Source organism: Cynocephalus volans, chromosome 1, assembly GCF_027409185.1.
Source record: "Cynocephalus volans isolate mCynVol1 chromosome 1, mCynVol1.pri, whole genome shotgun sequence".
In the NCBI taxonomy this organism is placed as follows: Eukaryota; Metazoa; Chordata; class Mammalia; order Dermoptera; family Cynocephalidae; genus Cynocephalus; species Cynocephalus volans.
Window position 1 is genome coordinate 234,739,887 of NC_084460.1, and position 23,700 is coordinate 234,763,586.

Consider the following 23,700-nt stretch of genomic DNA (forward strand, 5'->3'; position numbering starts at 1 on the left):
AAAACTTTGCAGAAGGAGACAGAGTAGGAGTAATGAGAGAGGTACACAGAGACCAAGAAGCTACAGTAAAATAGAAGTCAGGAAGTAAAGAGGAAACTTGAATGGAGCCATGAACGTAAAAGGCCCAGAAAGATAATAATTGAAAAGTTTAAAAATTAAATTAAAAAAATTTTAAGTTGATTAAAACATAAACATTCAAAATTACTTTGAAGAGAAGGAAGAATTTAAAAGGAGTAACTACAATTAATTCTCCTGTTATAAAATTTTAGATGAAAATCCTCATTTTAGATGAAAATAGGATCCTGTTTGAATTAAATAAGTAAAACAACAGAAGCAACAACAACAAAAACAAACAAAAAATAGATGAAGGTTAAAGGGGAAAGTGAGAATACAGCACTTTTTTGATACATGTTTTAGATGTTTGCACTTTAGGTACTTAAAAAAATTAATTTCCTTTTCTATAAAACAGTACATTTCATTAAAATGTATTGAGCCTTTCAATAGTCATAAGGTGTATGTCCTAAAACAACAAAATTAGAATCCTCTTGATGAGCTATACTTTTAGACCAAGTCTTGTAATGGATTCTTTCATGTTTCTGAAGTGAAATTAGTGTATTGATCAAGTTATACGAGGTATTTCCTAGCACTTTAATTTCCAGCTCTATGGAAATGTAGCAAGCTGTGTTTTTTTTTCCCCCCAAGTCTCTGGAGGTTTTACTATCATGCATATTTTATGTGTTCCTGTACTTTCTCTCTGGAAGGTTCTAAGTTCACGGGAGACTAAAACCGTGTCTGTTAGGCCCTTCCTTTCTGCTCACAGCACTACCACAGTCCTCTACACGGCTTCATGTGCTGTGTATCATTGATTTTTTTAAAAAAACTTACCCTCCAAAAAAAAGTTTTATAATCTTCTAAGAATTTCATCACAAAAAAATTACATCTTTGTGAATTCTAGAATATACACAAAGATTTGGTGAAAAAGAAAAAAAAAAGAAAAAAGTGGAAAATATACACAAGAATTCATTTATCCAATGTTAATCACAATTAACATGATCTCAGATGTGAATGGATTTCTCATCATTGTACTTAAAATAATTACCTTATATGTCAAATACATTTAGTTAAGAGATAACATGTGATAAAATGATATGAAAACACAGTAAAAACGTAGGATCAAAAATTAAGTTTTTCAGGGCAAAAGAAAACACCAGAAAGAGTGTAAAAATTTGAAATGGAATTTTTTTATATCAACTTAATGCTTGAAACTTTAGAATTTATCTAAAACTTAAAAACAAAGTTCACATGCAGAACACAGTCCATCTGCTTCAAGTATAAATTACTGGAGAAAAAAGTGATCCCTTTGGTTAAGGAGATTTTACTCTCTGGGGTTTATTTTTGTCAGTCTTAAAATTGAAGAAAAGATTATTCTTATGGCTGAGGGAAGAAAAAACACTCTACATTCTAATTAGAAAAGTAAGCAAACATTTTATCTGAGATGAAAGTACATAAATATTGCTCTCAGGGTTGATCACACCTCAGAGAGTTTCTCTCTCTCATTTTGAGGCAGGAGTGCTTGACTGCCTGTCTGGCTTTTATGCCGAGGCATATCCCGAGAGAATTCCAACCTAGCTGGTTAGCAGTGGTGTCACACCTCTTTAAAAGGACTATTAGTTAAATGTAAACATAACAGAAAACCTCTAAAACATTTTAATGGGTCCCAGTGTGTAAATGCTATTTCTTTTGGGTGGTTTCATTAATTTGCCTTCATGATGAAATTACATAAAGTCTATGCTGTGTTTCATCATGTTAAACCAATCCTCTCAAATAGAAAAGAAACCATTGACTTTTTCAAAGATGGACTACACATGAACAAAAGAATAGAACTGCACGGTCAGTGTAAATAATGTAAATATTGATTAGCAAAACAGGCTTTTTAAGATATTAGTTTTTGAAAATGTCTAAGTCCTCTAAAACAAATATTTTGTTAACATTTTCTTTCCAAAAAATCTCAAAAAAACTAAAAGGCACAAAGGAGTTGGTTACAAAGGAGTTAGTTACTATGTTTTAAAGTTAGAGTCAGTTATTAGTTATTTTGTATGAAGTTAATGAACTCAGAATATTTGGGGGGAAGATGAGTTGGCCCCTCCTACCAAATTAACAGAAAAGACTTTTTTTTTTTTAAGAAAAGAGGTTATCCTTACTTAGCTCTAACTTTGATTATGTAATTTACTAATTGTATGTATACTACAAGAAGAGAACAATATAAAACCAAGCAGAATCAAAGAGTCATGTCATGTCCGTCATTATACAGGTTGCCAGGACATGTAGAATCGAGGATAGTGAAGAACAGTGCCGGGTCTAGGGAAAGAGTCTGAAGTCTTGAATGACAGGGTGACAGTTAAGACCTGGCATAAGAGGGAGGGAATAAAAGGAACAAGATACAATCAATAAAACACATTTGTAAAGTGATATATATGAAATTGAAAAGAATGAACAGATATGAGGCAATAAACAGCAAAATCATTTTTGCATTCATCTTCAGTGAAAGTGTAACTACTCTGATTTTACTGCCTCTCTTGCTTCCTTTGATTTTTCTGCGGCTTTTCAGGTAACAAAAATCTCTGCAGGCCAAATGCTGGGCTTAACTGGCATTGGTTCAAGCTCAGCTCTTGTAGACCAATTATGAACTTATAAGAGTCATTTCCAATGTTAAGTGAAAAAGTTTACGATTTTCCGTCCTGACAAGCCCACTCTTCTCAAAGTCTCCACGTTCCATGTAGTACAGAAATGTGTCACATAACATTTTGGTCAGTGATGGGCCAAAGATACCAGAGTGAAGCAATAGTCTAGGTGTGCAGTAGGTTATAAAATCTAGGTTTGTGTAAGGACACTCTATGATGTTCGCACAGTGATGAAGTCCCCTAAGGATGCTTTTGTCAGAACATATTCTCATTGCTAAATGATGCATGACTATATATTTTCAGTTTCTGAGATCCCAGATGTAGAGTCATCTTTGACTCCTCTCTTACTTTTGCACCTCATATCCACTCCATCAGCAATTTCCTACAGCTCTAACTTCAAATTATACAGTATTCCCGCCTTATCCACCATTTGGCTTTCCATGGCTTTAGTTACCAGTGGTTTTAGTTACCTGAGGCCAGCCACAGCCTGAAAATATTAAACAAAAAATTCCAGAAATAAAGTTTACAAGTTTTAAATTGTGCACTGTTCTGAGCAGTGTGATGAAATCTTGAGCCATTGCACTCTGTCCCACAGGTTGTAGATGCTCCCTACCCATTGGTCACTTAGTAGCCATCTTAGTCATCAGCTGGAAAAAATATAGTACCCATAGGTTTTGGTATTGTCTGAGGTTTCAGGCATCTACTGAAGGTCTTGGAATGTATCCTCTGCAGATAAGGAGGCACTCCTGTACTCACAATCTCACTCTCTCTCCATCCCCCACACTACCACCCTAGTCTAAGCTCCCATCACCTCTCACCTTGATTACTGCAGGAACCTCCTAGAAGTCTCCGAACTTCTGCCATTGCCATCCACCCATCCACTTTTAAGATGACACATTGTGAGACTTTTAAAATCAGTTCCTTATAACATCCTTCCAAGCTCTTATGATCCAACCTCTGCTATGTCTCTGATCCCAACTTTTATCACTCTTTCCCTCTCTCATTCTGCTCCATCAGTACCGGCCCCTCAATTTTCCTCAGATGTTATGCATATCCCCACCTCAGGGCATGTGCCTTCTTTGCTCTGCCTAAAATGCTCTTCCTTCATATATTTGCATGACCCACTTAAAATTTCTTCAGGTCTCTGAACAAATGTCACCTTGTAGAAAGGCCTTCTCTAATGACTATATTTATATGACAATAGGCCACTAGCCCTCATTCTTAGTACTGCCCTTTTCCTTTTACTTTCTCCACAGCACTTACCATGTATCTGACCCACTGTGTATTCACATGTTTACTTGGGCAAGAGGCATTGTTTTGTTCACAGTGCTATCTCCCTCCAGAACTGGACCTAACCTACAAAAGGTGTTTAATAATTATTTGTTTATTGGAAGAAAGAATGATTAATTGAATAAATGGCTAAAAGGCAAATTGGCTGCTCTGTTGAATTTATCAGGCTGAGGTCTCTTAACCTGACAGGTCCAGAGACTGTATAAATTCACCCCTAGAGCACATCAAAGTGATGTGACTCAGACATCCCTTAGTAACTTTTTGATGGTCCAGACCAACATTCATTTGAAGATGTGTTTCCATAATCTCTCTTCTACACCAGTCTCAATTTAGAAGTGAATTATCTCAAAGTAATCACAAAATTATTTCCATGGATGTTTTATAGGATTAAAATAAACTTTGTAAAGTTCTGTCTCAGTAAGCTAGCATGCACAGTCTGAAACAGCATAGTGTTAATACCTTCTGTAAAGGGCTTAAGTTTTTCTAAAGCCCTTTTCTGGTTTGAAGCCTTAATGATGAGCCCAACTTCTTTCTAGTTATCCTAGAATTTTAAATCAGGGTTATTCATAAAATGAATAGTGGATATCTTAGAAGCATCTGTACAAATTAAAGGCTACATGTTACTAATCAATTTATTGAGAAACAGGCCATATATGTTGATGAAATTCTTAAATGCCTTTACCATGAACGCTTCTAAAGGAAACTCCATGTGCTTTGCTTACAGCACTAATTTTAGCAAACACAAAATTTATATTGACTGGGTATTATATTCCTTTGCTTCTCACATAAAATGATATTTAATATGTATTTAAAGAAAATGTATGTACTCATTGTAGTTCGCAGATATCTTAGTTTACCAGCCATTTTGCTTAATGCATGAACATTATGAAGACTGGTTGAAGAAATCATGGAAAATGAAAGCAGGTCAATGATTTCTAAAAGAAATACTGACACTGAGAGTAAGCCCAAGAGAAGATAGTCATCAGCATCAATGCTAGCATAGCTTCCATATCTTTGAAAAACGAGGAAAGTAGAAGGAGCAGGAAGACAGGCACCATGCTGATTAACTTATAAGCATTGCCTTATTTGATCCTCTCACCATACCTATGATATGGATGTTGTTGTTATCCCCATTTTACAGATGAGGTGTATGAAGCACAAGATTTAAAAATGTTCTCAAGCTCTCACAAACAGTTAGTAGCAGTCCAGCTAAAACTCATGTTTTTCAGGCTCCAAACCTTGTACTCTGTATTATTGTATTACTGCAACTCTACTTGTGTTTTTACTTAGATGATACAATATTTGGTCAGACAATACAACATACTTTCCTGGGTAAGTGTCAAAGTTACTACTTTTAATAAAATCCCTGGCAAATACAGGAGTAGTAAGAAGGTCAGTAAGGCAGAAAGTGAAAAGGAATAGAAGGAACTGTTAAAAAAAAAAAAAACAGACTGAGGCCAAACGTAAAGGGCTTTTCACGCCAAGTTAAGGATTTCAGATTTTATCCTATAGGCCAAGAACTCTCAAATTTTAGCATGCATCAGAATCCTCTGCAGGGCTTGGGCTCTATCCCCAGAGTTTCTGCTGAACTTGTGACTAGAAAGGAAGAGGTTAGGAATATCTCAAAGTCTTTAGCTTGAGAGGCAGAATAGATCATGATGCTACTAAATAAGAGAAAGACTGGAGGAAGCTGTAGATTATGTGGAGGAGACCCCCAAAAAGTTCGATTTCGACTTATTAAATTTGAGATGCTTTAAGACAACAGGTAGAGATGACCAATGCGGAGTTGTAGGCAGATCTGGAACTCAAGAGTGAGGTCAGGGCTAAGGACATTGATTTTAAGAGTCAATAGCATATAAATGGTTGCGGAAACCACAGAAGTGGATGAAACCCATCAGAGCTTCAGACTAAGAAAAGATAACTGAGGATCAAAAATGTGGGGAGACAGCATCATTTACAGGACGTGCGCAGAAACAGTCATTAAAAGAAATAGGGAAAGGAACTCAGAACTCTCCAAGTTGTAAAAGAAGAACGAAGGTAGAGTGTGGCCTCTGAAACCAAATTAAGGAAGAATTTTGAGAAAGAATGTGGCCAACAGTATCAAACAGTTTACTGAGAGTTAGTGAGTAGCTCCGATTTTTGATGAAATAGACAGTAGCACAATCTATCCCATTATCTCGTATTCTAGCAGTTCCATGGAGCAGGGAATATAAACTAAGGATCTAAAATGAGAAGTATGAAAAATCCTATGGTAACAGAGTGATTTACAGTATAACACACTGTCCCTGGAAATTATTGTTAGTAGAGTATCATAAATGTGGAAGCTAAAGCTTAGAGAACCCCAGTGACTTGCGCTTAAATCACCATTGTGCCATGGCTGAATCGGCATGTAATGAAGTCTTCTGACTTTTTAGTAAACAAACCAAAACCCTAATAAATGGATGCTAACCAAGGTCTTGATTTTTCTCTTACCATCTGTGAAACAGGCCTCTGGCTCATCTGAATTCACGGGTTCAGCCTCTGCCTCTTCTCCTTCTCCAGGCACAGGGTTATCAACAGTGCTGCACTCCGAGGAACTCGATCGATTCAACGCCTAAGAAGGAATGAACCAACCCACCAGATAGTTCATTTAAGGTTCATTCAAATCCTGCATTTAAGCCTTATATAATAATCACAATCATGCAAAATATTATGAAAAAAGATTAACAGTATGATGGCCGTAAAAAATGTATAAACACACATTGAGGTCAAGTAACCTTACAATGCATCTATACTTGATCTTTCTATCTACACTTCCTGTGAAAAATAAATTTTATTATCTTTATGATGCAAACGAGTAAGTATTTGGACAAAATTAGCATAAAGTAATATTTTGATGTTAACTATCACTTTTGCAAAGTATTGTCCACATCTTATTATATTTTATGTTCAATACAAATTTACAAAGATGAACAATTATTATTTTAGGATATCCAAGACCCTAATGGCAATAATAATATACAAGTGCTAGATTGTCAACAACTGACAATTGAAAGGTCAGATCTGACAGCTGGCAGAAAAATCTCGTTAATAGTTAAGATTTAAAAAATTGGTGCAAAGATAAAATTCAAATGCTTTTTTCTATTATCTCTTGGATTTACAAATATGTGTCAGGATAATATAGATAGAAGTTCTTTGATCAAGACCAAACAAATCAAATACTGTATTGGAATCAAAACACCAAAGTCCATACCAACACCACCCATTTTAGAAATAAAATTTTAGAATCTAGTAAAAAAGATCATAAAGTTTATATTTATAACATCAAAAGAGCGGCAAGTGAGCACAACATGCAAACTCAGAAAACAAAGATTCAATGAAATTAAATATGGCAGACTCACACATGGGAGTAATGAATTCATTATCATTATGATCGTATAATTGACCATAACACAAACAGGGTTTTCCCTGAAATGTTATGATCAAACATGATGTTTACACACACACATACACAGAAATTTCTAGAAAAAATACATACAGCAATTGTAGCAAAACTCTGTTAAATTTTCCTAACATTATTTTATAAAGAAGTAGAGCAGCACATTAATGAAAGAGTTCATTTTTCATTGGTATTTGCTAATTGACATGTGAATATTGAAAACTACTAGTTATTATGACACGTTTCTCTTACTAAGATTACAACTTTATTTTTATAAGTAGTTTAAGCAAATGCAAGTGCTAAAAATAAGGAAATACAGCTTCAGTTAAATTGATTCTTCAGTCTATTACTTTGCATTAATAACATAGGCTCAATCTAAAGTATTATTTTTTAGAGACTGACTTGTAAGCTAGAAGTATTCTTTATGAGTACCACATTAAGTTTTCAGTGCTATTATTGTCACAGAGTATACAACACCAGTAAAAATGGCATTGATAAAGTACTGTACATAAGGACTGATGGAAGCAAAGTTCTTTTTATAACTGGAGTAAAGAATTATGAACGCCCTATTAAATGAATTCTTCTAATAATAGTGGTATTATTCCCATTAAATTGAGGAGTCTGTTAACAGTTATCAGTTATGAACAGTATCACTATAACTTTACATTTAAAAGTAGATTATTTAAACTAATTAAAAATTTACCTAAAATTACTTTAAGAAAGGGAAATGGAAATTAATTACGACTGAATATTCTGTGAGACTTAGGGTTTTAAAATATACATTACTCAGGGAACAATATTAAAAAAACTTATAATTATTAATCCTATTGTGTGAATTACCACAAAAACCAACATTAAGTACCATATCTAAAAGACTACAATTATTTGATGGGCTCAGTTCTCGACATTTCAGCTGTCACTGGAGGACTGAAAAACAAGGGCCCGTGATCCTATGAAGATGAGACTGACCTGTTCAACCAAAAAAAAATTATTGGCCTGAATTTGGAGGGGAAACACTAGGAGGAATCGCTGATAGAAAAAAATACAAATAACCTCCTTTCTATTAATGAAACTATTAAGAATAGGAAATAGCAATGATGATTTTCTCTTCCTTGTAACAACTTTTAAATACAATGATTCTTATTTGCAGAACTCTGACAGATTAAATTAATAAAACATCTTCAACATCAATATTTATTTTTTCTCACTGTTTAAAAGAGCATTAATGAAAAAGACATGTCAAGTTAGATTATAAGCAAGTAAAATTCAGATGATCTTATGTAGTATATCTTGCCATTAAAACATTTTTTTACATACACAGCTTGCATGGCAATTTTTTGTCAATTAAAGTAAGAGTTTGCCTTAGATTTTATATCAAAAATTCAAGTTATTCAATATTATTCTTCATTAAAACAGAAATTATTAAAATATTTAACATGAATTGTAATTAATTTGTATCACAAGCCGTATTATCGTGGCTAATAGATTTTTTTTAAAAATCAGCACTTTCTTGGGAATGCATTAAGTGTTCTAACAGTAACTATTTCAGTACTGTATATAAAATTAAATATTTATGTGCATGGTCTACCAATATAGGTAGTTTAGTTCTAATCGAGTCAGCCTTTGAAATCTATACTCATTAAAGCATGTGTCTCTAATGGGGTCCTAAAAGAATGCCTTTAAAATAGAAAGGCTGATATCTATAATAAAAATTTTATCTTCAGGAAAAGTTCATTTAATTCTCATACCAGACATTGCTAGATTTGATTACTGAATCTTGTTTTATTTTCTTTACTATACATAGAAGACCATGCCAATCATTTGTATCATTTATATATTTAACTTTGTCTTTTTCATTTCTATAAACTCAATTATTTGTTGTTTAGTTTTGTTTGCAATTTTTGAAATGGGGAAACAAATATAGTGTATTAAGAGAAGTGAAATAAATACTTTAGTATAAAAAATTCCCTTTTGATATTATAACTTGGCCCTTCTATAATTTTCACGCGGATTTGATTTTTAATAAAAAGTAAAATATGCTTTTTCTCTATCATTTATTTGCTTGTCAACAAAGATAATGTTTTATAATTGGCAGTGAACAAATAAATAAAATACTAGAGTGTAAGAATAGAATCAAGGAAGTGAACTCACTAGTATCAGGAATAGTAAGTTTTCCATAGTTAGCATTTCTGCCTCTTTATTGAATACTATGGTACTGACTATAAGTACCTTACAAAATTCTGTCATTTTTTTTAATATAAAAGTGGTATACTTGATTCAAACATATTAAATGTACAACAGTATATAGTGAAAAATAAAATTTTCCTCCACTATCTCTTGATTCTACTCCCTTGAGGTAACCCCTATACTTGCATATCTTTCTGAATTGTTCAGGGTGTATCCATAACACCCTGTAGTTCTGAAACGATCCTTATTTTGATTGTAATCTTATGTAGCTAAGAAGTCCCTTTCAATTACTGAAAATATTATAAAATTAAAAGCTTTATTATTCTTCTTGGTTCTCCTTTTGATTGCCTTGAAGGTGTGTCTTCTACAACATTGCATGTGAGTAGACTGTAAAGCAAAGTGTCATGTTAGGAAATGCCCAACATTGATCACTTGCAAATTTTTTACTGACATTTCCTGAGATTGACGTTAACATTATTAGGCTGTTTCATGCTGGTATGGATGTATGGTGGTTAATGCTAGTTGGCCATTTCTTGTTACTAGAGTTGTGAAGTAAGATTGCCGTCTAATGACATGCTGACCAGCCACTCAAAAGTAGAAAACCATCAAACATGTAGAAGCACTGTAGAAAACACAGAACTCAACAAAAACCTTACGGAAAGAGAATGGCTGATGTGGAAAACACCCCAAAGATGTTAAATTTAAAGTACATACTGTTAGACTGTTTCACACAACAAAAGAAAAATATTCTTTAAGGCACAGAGTCTAGAATAATTATTTCACCTGAACATCAAAACAAAGACACACAAAAGACAGTAAGAAGGTTGACAGAAGTAAATCAAAAGGAAGAGGTGGGTATAAAAAAGAAAAATTATGGAAGATATTAGTGATAAACTAAGCTCCATTCTATGTCAATAAGCCAAAAAGACTTTTTTATTAGATTTGAATCAGTATTATTCATCTTTTAATTCAACAGCTTAATTTTACAGTCAATATCTATAATGATGTTACTGAAGCACTAAACAGTGAAATAGTAAAGTTCTTGCCAGAGGATCAAAAATCTTTAGAGAAGAATTCCACAGATAGCTACTATGTTTTTATATCAGTAAAGAGTCCAGTGTTTTCCAAGTTTACCATTCTATTATGGGACAACTTGAATTTTAAATATTCTTTTCTGGTATAAAACCAAAACAAGCTTTCTTCTCCCTTGCAATTGTTAGGGCCTTTTTCATTTGTTTGTTTTGCCTTCTGGAGAAATGCAAACATTATATCCTTGTAGCCTTTTAAAAATTGGAGATCATCTATGATATTACCATTTGTGTTTTTTATCTTGAGTGTAGTGATATTTAGTTTCCTTACATGATTCAGCTTTCTGGGCCTCTCAAGGTCCCTGCAATCTTTATTTGTTCTCTCTGAAATTTCTCAAGATTATTTTTAAAAGGTGATGTCCCCGGTTAAAAAAGTATTCCAGATATTTTTGATAAATGGAAACTAGTCAGTAGTGTTTTCCGCTTTATCTAGATTTTCATGTTACTTCCTCTAATTTAGCAGAAAATTGTCACTTTATATACTAATTGCAATAAAATCTTGGCCCCCATAATTATGGGCAACTAAAAATCCAGCTCTTTTTAAAAGAAAGGGTAAGACATTTTTTATTTCCTACTGTTCCTTGTTTGTTACTACCAGAGAAACTGTGTAGGCTCTTGGGGAACAGCTGCTCATTCAGCAGGAAACGCACTTAACAGTTTCATCACAGGGTCAACATGGTACATAGTATTAGGTGTTGGAGACATAATGAGGTTAAATCTGAGCCACCAGCAAGGAAGTTCAAAATAAAGATAATGGTTTCACTGAGAGTTTTTATTCTTCCCAGAATCTTCTAACTAGTGCACTCTCTGCATAATAAAATGACAACTTATATAACCAAATGATAGGATCTTGACTATAAAAACAGACACAAACAAACAAACAAACAAAAGCAACAAAGTTTGACCATATAAGAAGGCTGGACTGGCTGTAGATTTCTCACACAGATCCTACAGTATCACCTTGGAGTTCCTTTCTAACATAAAGGTAAGGGGCGTTCACCAACAAGACTTCTAATGCAAAGTGACCATCGTTTTTCAAGGACTGTGCATTATCACAGAACTGCTATGCTAACTATCTGCAGAGAATAGATATTTAAGCAGCTGGAATACAGTGGATCAAATCAGAAGTGTCTTAAAAACTTCAGAAACAAACATTTAAACAGTTCTACTACTGAGGACTGCTAGAAAATTGCAATGAGTGACTAAACAAGGATTGGAACCTAAGTAAACATGAAGGCAAAATGTGAGGTAAAAGTGTAGATTCTAAAACTCAAGCTTGTTAAATTTTGTTCATAATTTTAAAACAAACCAGAATGACAAAGAGAAACTAAACTATCTGTATATTTCAATCATTTCTGTTATCCTCTAACACTATCCGTAGTAAGGAAGGGCAAGAAAAGAGAAATTCCAATGAATGGAATAATTACCAGTTTTTTAAGCATGTGTATTTCTAATATTGAAAATACAATGTAAAATAGAAATTTTACACGAATAAAATGTCTCTCCTAATTTTTATGTAGGAAACTTCTATCAAAGTGCCATGCTCCAAATCATTCTTCACAACTTAAATATCGAGAGTTTTTAGTTTACCAAGGGAATGACCAATGTTTAACATGTACCTCATTTTTTTCTAACAGTAGTTTGATTATAAAAAATTGTAATAATAATTTATGAGTCACATAGGTATAGACATATATGTATGTATGTATATTTCTCGAAACAGTTTTCTCCAAAATCGTGTGTTTACCTTTACCTTTATAGATAATACTGTATATATGTATATCTTTATTTAGGCTTTAGTTGTAGGAAATTTACTGCATTCTGAAATAAAATGGTTTTCTATGAGAATATTGCTTCTAAATCACCACCAACTTTGAAGTAGAAAATTATGTCTCTTATTTAAGAGCACCTTTAAAATTAACTTAAGTAAACTGGAACAGTAAAACATTTTTTTTTTTTCTTTTGAAACTGTTAGCATTATTATCCCTACACTGTGTCAATCTCAGGATAAAGTTTTGCTTTTATCATTGCACAATAAATAACAATAATACAAACATCTTGACAATGACAGAGAAATTTAAAATATGAACTGAATTATTTAAAAAAAGGCAAGATTCTTATTATCATAGATTTTTTCCCCCTCAAGGAACTATTAGAGTTCAGTCATTCAACAAGGTATACTAAAAGCAAAATATTATTTGCAAGTAGTTATCCTTCTTTTATACTTTTTAGAAATATAAGATAAGGTAATTCATATTAATCTGTTTCTAATTTTAGCAAAACTTTTATATTCACTTAATAATATGTTCACTTCATAATATGTTCTATTTAAACCTTCTAGCTTGTGGAGGCTACTGTAATTATGCATATAACCATAAACTTATTTTCATTGGTGAGTAATATTGCTCCGGAAATCAAATTAAACATTTAAAGCACTTATCACTCATTCATAGGCAGGTCCTATTAACTTTTAATTGATGCATTTTAAATATAAGCAAATATAATCAAATGTTAATTACTGAATTCGTTTAAAAAATAAAGTCCTAGTAATCACTGTGCTTAAAACTGTTTCAAAATGTACTCAAGGTATAGACCAGTAGCTGGGTATTTTGGCTCTGCCTTCAAATTCCTAGATACATACTCAGAAAGCAGCTAAACTGTATGAGTCTTGATTTCCTTATCTGTAAATACAGGGCTAGAACTACAATGATCCTTTCCTTTCTGAGATTTTATATGTAGGCCTGAAATATTTCTCCCACAAAAATTGTTTTTAATAGAGTTTTAATCTACTGAATTTAAATGTTACAATTTAATGAGGTATACATCTACATAGAGATAGATTAAATTAGGAAGGGAAGTTGATAGAGGTTTTAAAATTACATGTTGCTTCTGTGCTCGCTTCGGCAGCACATATACTAAAATTACATGTTGCTTCAATGAATTCTGTTACATTCTGTATCTTACTTTTGTAATCCACCCAATAAAAATCTATAGACTATGCACTTGAAATCACCTAAGAACACGAAGGATATATCAAGGAAGTCATCAAGAGAATCACAAAAAATAATGGAATTGCCCTGGTGACGTGCTGTGATATCAATTCATCTATGGAACAATTGTATATGTTTCTACTTTCTTGCAATGAGTCAGGCAGAAAGATTTTGTAGCTGAACAGCATGCAAGACACTGAAAAAAATATCATATATGTATGATTTTTTTTAGGTAACCTGTGTAAAAGTGGTCACATATGTCTCTGCCTGGTTAAAAGCACAAAGCTGCATCCTTGATTGGTCCAGTTTGGTTTTACCCCTGTGAGAAGTAAGAAGGTTAGGTTCTGAAGTTTAGAAATGCAGCATGATGAAATAATTTAGTGACTTAAAATCACACACCTGTAAGTAGAAATTAGTTACAAGTTTGAAAATACATGCTATATACTCAAGGTTAAGCAATATATTTGAAACACAGCAATAAGATTAAATATCATTTAACATAGACTTAAGGACAATCAACTAAATGGTTATATAATTCTGTTATATGGGAGATGAATCTAAATACTATAATGTGCAAATGCAATCTTTTGCATTCTGTTTGCTCTTCCACAGCAACATTTAAAAATAAGTAATTATCAGTGTGGAGGTGGGGTAGGTATCAAAATGCACATTTTGAAAAAGCATATTCTATAATTAATATTTCTTGATTTAGTTTTAATTATCATGTTTAATTAATTTTGACATTTTAAACAGCAGTGCAAAAAAAGTAATATTTCCAAATGTATCAAAATATAATCAAAACATTGATTTAAATATGTAAGACAAATATTTCATTGTTTTTAGGCACATCAACAAACCCTTTAAAGATGGAAAGATTTTTCAAATAGTTTGGAACCAACCTGAAAAAAAGAAATGGTCTAAGTAAAATTCTACAGAAGAGTGCTTTTTAAAATATTTTTTTAAGAATCTATGCAAAAAATACAAGAGAATGCCAGCTTTCCCCAGAGGCGTAACTGTAAGTAATCCTTAAATCTTGCCAAGTGAAATGCATTTCTGAAAAAGATTATCATGTTTTATATAAAGTGCAATAATAAACAAAAATCTAAATTTCCCTCTTGGTGAATGTAGTAACTGCCTCTTTGAGGAAAAAAAGGTTGATAAAAAAATCTAAGAAGAGATAGATCTGATAACAATGTAATAAAAACCACTATAGAGTGAAAGTATATAAAATATTTAACCTGATGACTGCAAATATTTAAACAAATCCTTAAAAAATCAACAAAATGAATGCATTTCATAACAAGTAAGCACATTTAAGTCTCTCCAAAGATGATGGCTTTCCAAACAGAAATCTGAATAGATAAATGGGTGGATGGATAAATGAATAAGTGAATCAGGTGAACAATATGAATGCTCGTCCTTCTGCCTGAGGTTTCCTTCTGCACCATATCTGCCCAGTGAATTATCTCCATATTTTAGGGTCTGGCTCAAGCGCCACCTCCTTTCCTGTGCCTCCAGACTAATACAGTCCCTCACTCACTGCATCCTCAATGGACTTTTTTATTATGCTGTTATGGAATGTGCTTTGCTCTTCTCTGTGTTATAATTGTTTGTATATTTACCTTAGGTGCAATCTATTAGGTTAAAACTTCTTGGTGTCAATGATTGCTTACTTTGAAGTGCATGAAGTTTTAGTGTGGCTTTTTGGGGACCCTATATTCACAGAGGGCTAAAAATATTTGATGAGTAAAATTTAGAAGAGAAAAACTCTATGCCTATCATAATGCTGGGCATGCAGTCATAGAAAATTTTATGTATTCTCTATTACACACAAATATAAAATATGAATAAAATAACTATTCGGTAAACTAGTATTTATGTAATTAAGTAATAAAGATTATATAGGTAAAAAAAGTTCATGTTTTACATTTTCCCTTTGCCTTTATATTACATTGAACCATATGACATTTCTACTTTTTGTAGATCAGAAATGGTTGAATATTTGTAGTTTCTTATTGTTCAACTTAATATAATATCCTTATTTTTGTATATTTTTCTAATTCAGTAAATAAAAATTAACTCACATCTTGGTAATTTTGTATTATATGATTTCAGAATAAACATTATAATGGATACACACATTTCCCCAATTTATGCCCAGTATCTGCATCTCTTAAAACATAAAAATACATTCCTTCAATTCTTTTGACATTTTTATAAAGGATTAACAATAAAAATAATAATCAGTAGCAGTAATAATATTGGAGGGGTGTGTCAGATCCCATTAATATCTTCCAATGTACCTCACTAAGAGGTCCAGATTTTATTTGGGTTGTCCATAGGCCCAGACGGTTGTCCTGAATTGGCCAGGCTACCTTGTCGTTAGGGATGGCCATGTCACACTGTTCTTACCAATAAGACAAAAGCCAAAGTTGCTTAAGGATCCCTGGACAGTTTTGGCTTTCCTCAGACAAGTGTGCCAGGCACCACTCTGCCTCTTTTCAATTCCTTTTTTTTTTTTCTTGCCTGAGAATTGGATGTGATGCTATAAGTGGAACTGTCGCTTCTGATCATAGGTGTTTTAAGATAGAAGAAGAAAGCCTCATGTGAAGACTGGCCGAGTGGAAGACAGATGGAGCCTAGGACGTGGATGCCACATGGACTGCTTATCTCTGGGCCTTTTAAAATATGACAAAAGAATGCTCTATCTAGTTATACCAGTGTAGCTTGGTTTCCACTGCACACAGCTAAACAGAATCCTGACTTACGCATGGTCAGAAATATTAGCATAATACTAAAAAATTTGTATATATGGGGATTGCTCATGTACCTTTAAGTAGATCAGATTAATTCAAATAACGAGGGTCTGCACAGGTGTACCTTACTGTAGCAGTAGGTGTACTGCCTATTTCTTAATATAGCTTTAATGTGAAAGATGATATAATGATAATTTTAATGAACACACTGTCTTGAGAGAACACAAGACTTGAAAAAAAGCAATGTGGTGATATGTAGAAGAAATAATGCCAAATTAATTTGATGTTTTTCTATAATAACACGATAGGTCATGACAAAGGAGAAGCTTTAAAGTCAATTATCTGGACTTCGGTGATATTTTCGAGTAACTCATCAGTCTCATCCACATGCCAGGGAGAGTTGGATAAGGCTTAGTATCACTAAGAACTTAATAGTTACCTCAGCAAGATGCTCACCAGAGAAGAAGGTATCAGGTAATAACTACCATGAATTTGCTCCAGAGGAGTTTGTCTTATTTATAAATAAATATGACATTTTAAACACCTAAAAATATAAAGATCCTAAATAATCTCATAATTAGCATAAGTTACCATACAAAATTCCAATCTATCCATAACTCTGACTGCTCTTCTTTCCTTAAAACCTATGTTTCCAAATTCCAACTGTTCAGCTTCACTTGGCTGTCCTGCAAGTGGCTCAAAATTAAGATGCCCCAGGATTAAGCTGTGTATCTCCCCTGGCCTCTACATTTTCTCCTCCTCCTGTATGATTTTAATGGCATCAATATCCACCCAGTCTTCGAAGTCAAAACGCTTTGTTAATTGGTTGAATTGTATATTCTCAAAAGATGTGCTGAAGTCCTAACCCTGGTACCTTTGAATATGACCTTATTTGGAAATAGGATCTTGGCAGATGTAATCAAGTTAAGATGAGGTCATTAGTGTGGGTCCTAACCCAGTATAACCAGCACACTTAGAAGAAGAGAAGACAGATGCACAGGGAGAACACCACATAACAAAAGGGCCAGAGATCAGAGTGATGCAGTTACAAGCTGCAAGGATTGCCAGCAAGCACCAGACACTAGGAAGAAGCCCGGGAGGATCCCCCGAGAGCTTTCAGAAAGAGCAATGCCCTGCTCATTCTTTGATTTCAGACTTTTAGGCTCCAGAACTGTCAGAGAATAATTCCTGTCAGAGAATAAAACCACCAAGTCTGTGGTACTTTGTTATGACAGCACTAGGAAGCTAATATGCCCTTGAAACAGCTCATATATCCACACCCTGAGCTCTTATATTTGAACTTGCGAGTGAAGCCAGATATTAAATTATTGCAGCTGAGTGAGAGCAGGATATTTTTCCCAGTGACTCTTAGCACAGCTCCTGGAGCATAGTAAGTTGCAATAAATATTTATTGCATGAATGAATGCGTTTCATGCTTCATTTGCAGCTCATAATGAGGAAGCATTGGCAGAGATCTGTGTAGTGTGGTGTTAATGTCTGCAGTGTGCCTGAGGGTTGTGCTGCCCCTCAGAAGGAGGCCAGCTTTGAGAGCAGCCATCCATTTGGTGCCTGCATTCTGAGAAGCAGTGACAGGAGTCATATGCTCATGGGTACACATGAGATGACAGTAGGTGTTTCTTGATTCTGAGACAGATGGTATCTTCAGAGAAATGCTGAAGTTCAATTGTTTCCTCAGAATTGGTTATTTGACTAAAACCTCTATCTGAACTCATCTCTTTGGTCATTTTCTGGTAAGATGATTTACTATAAAATAATTTGACTTTATTCTGGAGTGTATATTTAATTTTCTACCAGGACAAGGAAACCTGCCTAGATGAGAGCTGACACTAGAAGAGGGCTAAAAATCTTCATAAAATATACTGGGAAAACAGAGTGCTAGTTCATAAAAGAGAGAGTTTGGTGGGTGCAGAGGGAGAGGCAAAGAAGTCATGTTCTTTCCTTTTGTTCAAAATGCAAGTCCTTAAACAGGCAATAGGGGAAATATATCCTCAGCCCTGAATAATGAAAATGTTATTCTCAGAAACCTGAATTCAAGTAACCTAGGGATGAAGAATTCAGGTTCATTTTCTATGCCACCTAAATCCATCACAGTGGTCACTGGGAACAATGTCGATAAGGATTCTGAGGTTGGATTCAGATTTAAGCAGAGAGAAATCAGAGAATGTAGCCCAGAACAGGCATTTGTAACAAAATCCCCATGTCTGCCTTTTAGACATTAAAATTGTGAACCACTGGTCCACATCAGCTACCTTTCTTACATTTAATCTGCAGGAAATAGCTATGCACAATGTGTGTGTGTGACTACCCGATTCCATACTTATTGTAGTTGTTCACTGAGCACTTACTTTTGAACAAGCACTTGTCTAATTATTTACTTGGATTATGTACTCTTTATTTTACAATACTATTTTACAATTCTATTTTACATATAGGTAAACTGGAAAAAAGAGAGGTTTTTGTAGATTGCTCAAGATCATAGAGTTAGTATTAAAGGTAGGATTTGAGGCAAATATTCTACCTTCGGAAGCTGCATTATTAACCAAACTCCAAGGTAGCGGTTAAGACTTGAATGACCTAAATGCATTGGATCAGGAGTTAGTTTCTTTGGCTCATCAAGCCTCATCAGAAACATGACAATCACTATTTCAAAGACATCTCAAGCATGGAAAAAGAAGAAAGGTACCAAGAGAAACAAGCAGTTCAAGAATCTGGGAACACAAGTGATAGCTGGAAATTATGAGAATTAGAGCAAGGAAGGTTAGCACGGAAGGGTAAGAGATACTTTAGATAATAAAGAAAATCTGCATTTTTAGTGGTGCAAATTGAAAAACAAATCACAACACAAAAGTCATAACAGAAACATTTTAATCTAAAGCAGCTGGAGAGAAAGACCTTAGACACAGGGTTTTCACACCTAGCCACAGCTTAATATCTCTGGTTTATCTAACAAATTTCCTATAGATCTTGAACCTTCATTATTTCTTAATTCCAGTATATTGTCAAGTGAGTTTCAATGAACTCAAGATGACACACTTTGAGGTCCATCACAGAAGATTTCCTGTGAAGAAGGGTAAACTTTCAAAGTCCATAATTTTAAGTTAGTGGCACTAAGAACATGAACTCTTAGATGATGATAATGATGATAAACTCAATGATAATAACAAAAACTAAATTTTGGGGGGGTTACTAATGCGAACCCTGTGCTAAATGATTTAAAAAGATTAGCTCATATATTCCTTATTACTACTTCTAAGTTGATCCCCAAGCTCCTGTCATTATACTGTGTAGAGCACAGAAATGCAATAGAATAAGAATGCATGTCATGAGAAAGAAACTAATGGTAATCAATAATATTAGAATATTAACACCAAATGGCCTTTAGACAAATCAGTTTACAGAGCATTAAATTTCATACGATTTAGTAAGGGTTTATGGGAAAGGTGGCAGAGTAACTGTATGAATGGTTAAAATGTATAGCTGTATACACCAGGGAGACAAATTCGGTATTAGGTCCAATACAATTGTGTGTTTTGTCTCTCAAATGGACAAGGACAGGGGAAGGGTGGTAGAAATACCACTGAGTTACGAATCACAGACTCTGCCTTGAAGTGGCTTTATAACTGTGGATAAAGTCACTCCTTGTCTTGCTTTCTCAGTTAGGAAATGAAGTGCTAAAGGGAAAGATCTATAAGGATCCCTTTAAAATGTTACAACTCAATATACTAAAAAACAGGATTTTGTCAGCAGCTAAGTAGATCCTGTAAGATCAGCCACTGGCTTTGGACCAAGGAAAAACAACCTGGGAAGAAATAATTTCTCCAAAGTTTTTGCTTGACTTAGCTAGAATCTCAAGCTGATTCAGAAAACAATAGACTGCCAGGCAATTGGGAATTTACAACTTTAATCTTTGCTAGCAGAAAAATGGTTAACTGAGTTAGTTTCTCTTTCCGTATAAACCCCAGACGCCTGATCCTGAAAAAGTGTATGTGGAATTTGATTTTCTACCTTTAAGCTGAAATAAGCACACTTTTTGAATTCTGGGAGCATGACTTCTTCCATGTAAAGAATAGAGTTGAAAAATTCCCATCACTCAGTGACGTTGAAGCCATCATAATGTCATAGTGCAAGGTATCACTCATGTTTGTTGTGATGCTGGTGATAACAAACCTACTGCAAAATCTGTTGAGGAAGAGTACCTAGCTTATCCATGGGGTGACCCTCCAAAGGTAGAGGTAATTGTTTATGACAATTAGCTCACTCAGTTCCTGTTGAGTGCCAGGCATAATCCCTACCTGTAATTTATTTTCATAAGTTTGTGGGAGTGGTGTTATTCTAATTCCCATTTCACAGATGAGGAAAAGTAAGGCACAGAGAGACTTAGTAACATTATAGAGGGCCCATACTCATGTAACTAGTGGCCAGTGTAGATAGGAAAATTCATTGCTGTTCCCTTTCATAATACACTTTCATGCAACCACCATTAACTTTTTAAAGGCCTCTTGTATACATGGCTGTGGTCATGATTATTCCATAAAATCTTTTTTTCTAAATCCAGTACAAATTCATGGAAGGCAAGTCTTAATAAGGTTAAGCAGATAGAAGCTATTTGGTAAATATCTGTCAAATACATTCTAACATGACCTGAAGAAAAGAAATGATTTGCAAATGATACCTTAAAACTTTAAAGCAATGCCATAAAAATAATCTGTGGTAATACTCACTTACAGTTATTATATTCCATATTAACAAAAATAAAGTTCAGTACATACCATGAACTCATTTAGAAATATAGAGGTAAAGGTGAGGAAAAGAGCTTTTAAAGAAGATCCCATTCTCAATCAGTTTACAGTACCATTTGATGCAAACCATAATTTATTTAGAAAATTAAAATACAAGCCTAAATAATAAATCCAGGAAGAGGTATAAAATTGTGAGGGGTTCAAAATGAGAAGAGATTACATTCATCTGGGGAGAAATAAGGAAGGATGCAGTGGTAACAGTTTAATCACTGTGAGTACTGTTTAAACATTTTACATGTGTTAATTTGTTCATCCATTAAACCCTTACCCAACTATGATTTAGTACCAAAAATTTCACCGATGAAGAATCTGAGGGCTATTCCTTGAAGGATGCATATAGGATTTCGACTGGAGAAGGAAATCCCAAGCTAAGTCATGCAGGTAGAGAGTGTTTATGGCCTAGATGTAAATGGGTTTGGTACAGGTAAAAGATCTACAGGTGAGCACTAGGAGACATAGCTGGTCGAAGCTTTATGTACAGTATATAATTCAGGAGACTTTGGGGACTGTGGATACATCACAGAATTGACATGATTAGGACTGAATCTGAGTTAAATTAATAACATAAGTGGACTAGAGTTGATGAAAAATGAAGGCAGAGGCACCACACCAGTTGGGACTCCACTTGAAATGGTTTAGGCAAGAAGTAGTGAGTGCAAAGGTCAAGGTGATGAAGAGAGGTGGATTTATCATGCACAGTAGAAAAAAGACTGGTTATGACTTTACAATTGATAACAAACATGCAAATAGGATGGGAAGACTCAAAGATACCTAGTGCTTTCAAATATAAGTAAGATTAAATCTATGATTAAGAATCAGTAAGTAAAACTTTACCAGATGAACCTTCAGGAAACTGTTGTGTAAACTCACACACAAAAAACTACCCATCAGTATATACAATGTTAAAGAGAACTTATGACAACAGAAATCTGAAATTCTGATTCACTTTATACTAACTAGTAACATGAAACACAATGTGTAGAAAGCAATCTTACCTCTTTGGTGCATTCACTATCTGAATCACTGCTAAGTTCCTCAGTATTCATATTTTCCAAATCAGATTCCCCAGGTGCAATTGGCACGGTCACTGTGAGGCTGGGATTATGAATAAATGACTGATAATCACTTTCTTCCATCAAGTATTTGTCCATGCTGCTTCCCAAACCACCAATTTTATCTTTTTCCTTGTAGAAACTGTGATCCTTGCTCATTTCAGCAAGTGTACGGTTAGAGACATAGTTTTCCTTCTTACTATTTATATTTTCTGCTCGTTTTATCTCCCCAGAAATCTTTGGCTTTTTGGAAAATGCTTTTAGAATACATTCACGTAAGAATTGTTTCATGTAATTTACTCCCTTGTTAATTCTGGCAACGGCAATCTGGAGGTTGTTCGCATCAGTATCTTCTTCTATTGCTGTAAGATTGTCTGAACTAAATGAACTCAGTAATAAAGCCAGAAATAGGTTGAGGACCTATATCAGGGTGGGGATGGGGTGTAGAGAAATGGGGAGATAGGAAATAAAAAAGAAAATAAGTATGCTTTTCTGAAATATAGGCCACAATGCAAATCAGCAATGAAGATCCCTGCACCTTTTCACACACAGATAAGAACAGGTGAGAGAAGTCTCCATATGCTGGCCCCTGTGAACTTTGGGGAGCAAAGGGTCAGCCATAGACATAAAGAATTACCATGGGGAGCAGAAAGGATGGTCCCTTACCACTATCACTATGTCATTTTGAAATTCATTTCTATAGCCGGTGTTCCTTGGTCAAATTTCCTTTTATAAGCCTAAAAAAGCTCTCCTAACATTCATCTATAATTATTACTTGTTACCTGTGAGACACAGAACAACAATAAAATGATGACTTGTCTATTGTGCTAAAGTCATTCAGGCCAAGATCTATGTTCACTTTTTCCAGAAGATAAACGTGACTTGTTGCAGCAAATGGAACATACCATACTTACAGAGTTCCTGTAATAAAACATTTTGTCCAAGAATCGTGTCAGCTTGCAAGTTAATGTGACTTTTAGGCATAGAATAAGGTCTTCCCATTGAACTCACTTTATATAAGATAATGGCATAATGATTGGCTGGTTAATTGCCAATCGTTTTGGCCCTGGAGGAGGTTACAGCAGAGGTTAGGACTATTTCTATCTTGCAGCAAACTCCTGTTTGTGAGCAAAATCATGTCTGTTTTTCCTCCCTGAATTAGGAGTCCAGGTGAACTCAACAATGCAAAAAACAGAAAAAATAAAAAAAAAAGAAGAGGTCCTCTCTCTCCACAAAGCACACTCCAGAGTCATAGAAGAAGCATCTGCTTTACGACAATAGGGGATAACTTGATCACACCTGTCTCAGTACTGGACAGATCATCCAGGCAACAAACCAACAGAGGAACAGTTAATCTGTCAGATGGAGAGAACAAATCTATGGTTATTAGAGAGGGGAGGGGGAAGAAGGAGGGGTTA

At 34.3% G+C, this 23,700-nt stretch overlaps 1 protein-coding gene across 3 annotated transcripts in view; it reads right to left on the minus strand.

The window, feature by feature from the left end:
* SCN9A (sodium voltage-gated channel alpha subunit 9) overlaps window positions 1-23,700 on the minus strand; it is a 91,579-nt gene that overhangs the window by 35,166 nt on the left and 32,713 nt on the right. For all 3 annotated transcript variants that reach the window (XM_063107206.1, XM_063107207.1, XM_063107205.1), the window contains exons 16-17: window positions 22,226-22,702; window positions 6,444-6,564 (exon numbers count right to left, since the gene is read on the minus strand). In XM_063107206.1, the coding sequence (XP_062963276.1) occupies window positions 6,444-6,564; window positions 22,226-22,702 (598 nt within the window). The remainder of the gene's footprint in view (window positions 1-6,443; window positions 6,565-22,225; window positions 22,703-23,700) is intronic.